Source organism: Phodopus roborovskii, unplaced genomic scaffold, assembly GCF_943737965.1.
Source record: "Phodopus roborovskii unplaced genomic scaffold, PHOROB, whole genome shotgun sequence".
NCBI lineage: Eukaryota > Metazoa > Chordata > Mammalia > Rodentia > Cricetidae > Phodopus > Phodopus roborovskii.
The window spans coordinates 59,403,026-59,408,914 of NW_026126480.1; the positions used below are offsets into that span (position 1 = coordinate 59,403,026).

A 5,889-nucleotide genomic window follows, 5' to 3' on the forward strand; every position below is an offset into this window, starting at 1 on the left:
GGCCCCTCAGGTTGCTCAGATATGGTTATTGGCCATGAATTTTTTAGATGCCAGAGAAGTCTTTGAAATACTAAGTAAATGGCACTTTCTTGCCTCCAGTCCTTATGATTAAAACCACTTCCTTTTCTCTTAGGCTATGGTTGATGGCTATAAGCATATGTCCCCAAAGTTACTAGTTCTTAGCAATAATTTCCTTACAAAGAAGCCAGCTTTTTTCTAAGGGAAATATTACTTCCAAACAGGAAGTCCTCACCTGTTCATGCTCACCTGGTAAGAAACACAGAACAGCCTGTGGTCTGATCTTGTATTTAGAGCATGTGTCACGATGCTAGTGACACAAGGGTTTGGGAATCTTCTCTGTGGGCACATTCCTATGAGTTAGCAATCTTCATTCTTGTATAAAAAGTATGTAATCTTGATGTATCTCAAATGCCTACGTAGAGGACAATGAATGATAGCCATTGTGTAATGTGGAAGCTGTAACCCTTTGGGTCTTAAAGATGTGTTTCCATGGCATCAAGTCAGTTGGGTCACACAGATATATTGTCTGTTTCAAAGTAGAACTTCTTCCTATGAAGTCTCATGAAATTTGTAGTGTTCTAGCCATGTGCATATTATTGTGGACAACAGTGACTATGGCAGGACACCTATGCCAAAAATACCAGATTCTGTGACCTTAGCTACACATTGTCTTTTTCTGCAACCTCTTCATGGACTCTTTGATTTCCTTGTTCCTCAAACTGTATATCAAAGGATTCAACATGGGAATCACCACAGTGTAGAAGACAGATGCAAATCTGTCTAAGCTGGAGGAGCCACCAGAACTTGAACTCAAATAGACAAAGATACTAGAGGTATAGAATAGGGAAACAGCTGTCAGGTGAGAAACACATGTGTTTAATGCCTTGAATCTACCTTTAGATGAAGTGATCTTAAGGATGGACAAGACGATATAGCCATAGGATATCATGATAACTAGCACATTTACAAACCCAAAGATCATTGTTAATATGGCAGTCAGGACTTGGACAAAGAAAGTGTCTGTACATGACAGAACCAACAACTGGGGCATGTCACAGAAGAAGTGCCTGATGACATTAGGTCCACAGAAGTGGAGACGGAGTAAAGCAAACAACTGTAGTAAAGAAGCAGTGAGCCCAGACATATAGGATGCGAGCACCATCAGAACGCAGAGCGTGGGTGACATGACCGATGAGTAGAGTAGTGGGTTACAAATGGCAGCATACCTGTCATAGGCCATGGCTGTCATGAGACAAGATTCACTTAGCCCTATGGTGGAAAAGATGAAATTCTGAATAATGCAGCCCACAAAGCTGACAACTTGTTTTTCAAGGAAAAAGTTTGAGAGCATTTTTGGGACTGTGCAGGTAACATAGCAAAGGTCTATGATGGACAGGTTACAGAGGAAGAAATACATGGGAGTGTGGAGATGGGAATCCATCCTTATTAAAACAATGAGGGACATGTTCCAGGTCAGAGTTGTAATGTAGATGAGCAGGAATGTGACAAAGAGCAGTGCTATGATTTGGGGAAAATCTGAGAATCCCAGGAGGATGAACTGGGTGATATTGGTGCTGTTTTCCCTTGCATTCATTTCCTCAGTGTTCCTAAGGTCAGAACAGAGACAAGAAAGTACATAATTGACCAAGGTGAAACCACAGCAATACTATTTCCATACCATCTGTCTTTTTCTTCTGTAATTCTTGAAAAAGAAGAAATGCTTCATTGACCTGTAGAAAGATCCATGTCTTTCTTCACAAATTGTCAAGAAGACTCTGAGAGGAATTGGGGGAGGTGGGAGAATATGATCAAAGCACATTGTGTGGAATTTTCAAAACATTAAAAAAATTAAGAAGAAATCGAGCTGGATATGGTGGTTCATGCTTTCAGTCCCAGCACTGAGGAGGCAAAGATGGGCAAATCTCTGTGAGTTCTGGACTATCTCCAGGCCAGTCAATACTATACAGTGAGACTTTGTCTCAAATGAAAAAGAAAAATCTACCCTTCTGATAAAGGTTTTTATATTTGTTTCTAAACTGGGAGATGCTATAATTTATAATTCTGCTGTGTTTTAGTGGAGTGAAATAATGTACACAGAAGCCTTAACAGGGAAATACCCCAAAGGAGGAGAGTATACTTCATTATGTCGTGTTCCCAAGATTATCTCAATGTTAGTGTATGTTGCTTCTTGAAAAATGTCATGAGTTATGGTGAGGATTTGAGAGTTTAGAGTGCTCCCAATGTTCAAGCCCTCTGTTAAACTGTTTTAAGTAGCTAAGATATACTTATTTTGACTTGATCAATAAAAAAAGATAAAAGTAAAAATCCTCAAATGTTCACAGAGACAGTTATGGCTGGCAATAGAGGCCAGTACACAGCACACAACTAGGTATGTAGGCACTGTTCAGTAGATGATTGTTGTCACCATTGAGAGCTGATGATCAATCATGTGCTGTGATAGAAATGCTGGGGTTGTCTTTTTCCTTTTTGAGAAATTAAGACCACTCTTATCAACTGCATGGACAGTGAGGCATTCTTGCTCTAGGTAGGGGCCTATTAAGACACCAGCCCATGAAAGTGAAACTACTTTGGGTCATGAAGACAAGTTGCCCTCTTAGTTACCTTTTGATTAGTTTGTTTGGCTTTGGGTGGAAAAGATTACAGGACAACCAACATCATAATGGGATTGACCTTAATGGAAAGAAAAAATGAAAGTAAATATTTCATTTCCAAAATCATAAGGGTATAATTATTTTATACAATTCTTGAGTTGGGATTTACTAACAGTAGCATTATTGGTAAAGCCTGTTGTTTATACTCCATGCCCTGTCTTGAGATGAAAGTGACAGTCAGTGACAACAGACAAATGTTTTAAAAAGATGAACAAAGTACTGATGGGAGATGTCATTTTGTATATGTTTTTCATACTGGTTAATAATAAAGCACTGTTGGCCAATAGGAAAGGAAGATAGGAGGGACGGGCGGGCCCTCAGTTACTAATAATTACTATAGACATTGATAATTCATCAGTCTTAGAATAGCAGGCATGAACCCAGAGAACAAATACCTTGTAAATAAATGTAAATATTGCTCGCAGGCCCGCCCCCCCCCCCCCCCCCAAGTCAGTTTTATGCCCAAACAAAATTGTTTATAAATGTTTAGTTATATTTAAAACGGAAAAGGGAAGACACAGCCAAAAAAAAAAAAGGAATTAATGGTAGATATGATTACGTGGAATGGATTCATAAAGATACAATTAAGGTCAATTTTGTCATATGTATAATTCTCCTCTTGTTTGTATAGCTATTTAGAAATATAATGTATAATGTAGAACAGATTATAGATAATTACCTATGATAGTCAAAGCTTAGAGTTTAGTTAGGGTTTTCAAGAACACAGAGAGTATTTAAGATAAATAGTTATTCTCAAACCAAACCACAAAAGGAAAAAGGAGGGACACAAAACAAACCCGAACCCCCCCCCCCCAAAAAAAAAAAAAAAAAGCCCCCAAAAAAACCAAAAAAAAACCAACCCAAAAAAAACAAAAAAAAAACAAAAAAAAAAAAAAAAAAAAAACATATTGAAGGATGAAATAAATAGATGCATTTATATGACATTGAAGTAGAAAACATATTTTAGCTCCATAGGAATAAAGCAGTCTTAGAGGAAATATAATTTAAATCTCTTGACAGAAGAGCTCCTAGCAGCTTATAGCTCCTGAGGGAGGGAGAGTTATTCTCCTATGGGAACTAGCCACTGATAGGTTTCTTGTGCCCCAGTGGATGGCCACACACCCATGTGCATAGGGCAACAGTAATTGGACTCTGGGGTTGTTAACAACCAATAAATAAATAAATAAATAAATAAAGGAGGGCATGAAGTTGGGAGAGTAATGTGGAGATTCTCTAAGGGGATTAAAGGAAGTAAAGGATATATGATCTAAGTACATTGTTTAAATATATGAAAAAACAAATACATAAGTAAATAAATCATTAAAAAAACAGTGAATTGGACCCAGAAATATTGGCACACACCTATAATTCCAGTGCTTGGGAGACAGAGGCTGATAGATCAAAATCAGTTTGAAGCCAGCCTGGTCTATTTAATGAGATCCAGGAAAAGCAGGGATATAGAGTAAGACCCTGTCTCAAGAAATATAGTAAATTTGGAAAAAGCAATTAGAAATTAATTTAGAAAAGGATACTATAGTAGTACCTGTGATATAAAAATAAACCATTGACAAATGCTCAAAGTGTTTTACTTTATAGGAAGAAACAATTCTTATACAACCTCTCTCCTTCCCCTCCCCCCTCACACACACACACTCACTCATACACCACAAGAATAATTTATAGTACCAAACATTAAATGTGGTGAATACTGGATGTTTCACTACTACATACTAAGTGCCATATACATTAATGCTAGTGTAAGGAGTACGGGTTTTCCACCCGCCGCTGCGCCAGCCCCAATTAACACACTGAGACTCTGTATTAGATATAATTCTGTTGGCCTGCTACTAGTTTCTTATCGGCTAGCTCTGTCTTAATTATTAACCCATTTCTGTTGATCTATGTATTTTCACATGGTCTCCTTACCAGGGAGTGGGGCAGGTGTCTGGTCTCCCCAGTCTCTCCATCTTGACTCCTCCTTACTACTTCCTATTTCCTCCTTGTCTCCTAGTCCCACCTATCTTGCTTTCCTATTGGCCAACAGTGCTTTATTCATTAAACCAGTATGAGAAACATATACAGAATGACATCTCCCATCATGCTAGCATGGTTAAACACATTAATAAATTCTCCTCTCACCATTGGAGAAATGTTCTATGTTTAAATGGATTAAAGGACAAGCTTGAAGTAAGCTTTCAGAGTCTATAATATCTTAGTAAAGATGACATTCCATTTTCTGAGACTCATGCCTAGATACTTGTATAGGAAATTATACTAAGAATTTTGGAATAAACTTCCAACAGATATAAGGAAATATACAATAAACCCAGCTTTGGACGTGTTGTTAAGAATACCATATTTTGGTTTAATTTTTATGTAGAGTTTAAGAACATTGAGGATCTGTTTACTAGTTTTTTTAAATTTTTAATTAATGTAATGACAATTTAATATACGGTTTAATGTAATGATAATTACTCTTAGAGTGTGGCTAATAAAATTTCTGAGTAAACACTGTATATGAGATCAAATAAAGCTGTCTTTTAATTGTACACTTTCACAGATTACATCCCCCAAATCACCAACAGCAGGTGAAATGCCTGACTCAGAAGCCCACTTAATTTCAGTACCATTTCATGCACTCTGGCAACAGGACAGCCAATCTTGTAGTATCCCGTTTAGTCCAGAAGGGAAAAGAATGACAAGTTGAGGGTGGTTTTCTTTTTTTCTTTTGAACCATATAATTATCTTGACATTTTTCATGTTACAATTTAGAAAAACTAGTGGCCATTAGCTCCTCTTGTTCAGGTAAGCTGTCTGTATGTGTTTCTGCCGCCTGGTCTTGTCCTCTCCATCTGCTTCTGGGTTCTAGTTCGACTCAGTGTTTATGTATGGGTGTTTGATCCTGTTTCCAACAGGCATTAGTTGAGGGCTCCATGGAGAAGTTAGTTGTTGATCTCACTCTCCGGGAAGGGCATTTATGATAGCCTTTCCACGGAAGCTCAAATTGTTAGTTGGGAGCAGTCTTGTAGTTCTCTAGACCTTTCTTTGTGTTCAATTTATCTTCAAAACAATATTGGCTCCCTCTTTTATGTTATCTCTCTGTCTCTGTCTCTGTCTCTCTCTCTTTCCTGTCTTCTATTCCTAACCAGGCTCAATCTTCCTGGTCGCACATGTTTTCCTTTCTTCTCCCTCGTTT

The 5,889-nt window shown here is 37.8% G+C and overlaps 1 protein-coding gene across 1 annotated transcript; it reads right to left on the reverse strand.

Moving 5' to 3' along the window:
• Window positions 1-676: 676 nt before the first annotated feature.
• On the reverse strand, window positions 677-1,615 carry LOC127228899 (olfactory receptor 5AN1). The gene has a single exon (XM_051194004.1). It carries the CDS (start codon window positions 1,613-1,615, stop codon window positions 677-679), a length of 939 nt encoding a protein of 312 aa, XP_051049961.1.
• Window positions 1,616-5,889: the final 4,274 nt, after the last annotated feature.

Excerpts from the sequence above, each read along its gene's own strand:
- LOC127228899 (XM_051194004.1), bottom strand. The coding sequence starts at position 1,615 with ATGAATGCAAGGGAAAACAGCACCAATATCACCCAGTTCATCCTCCTG.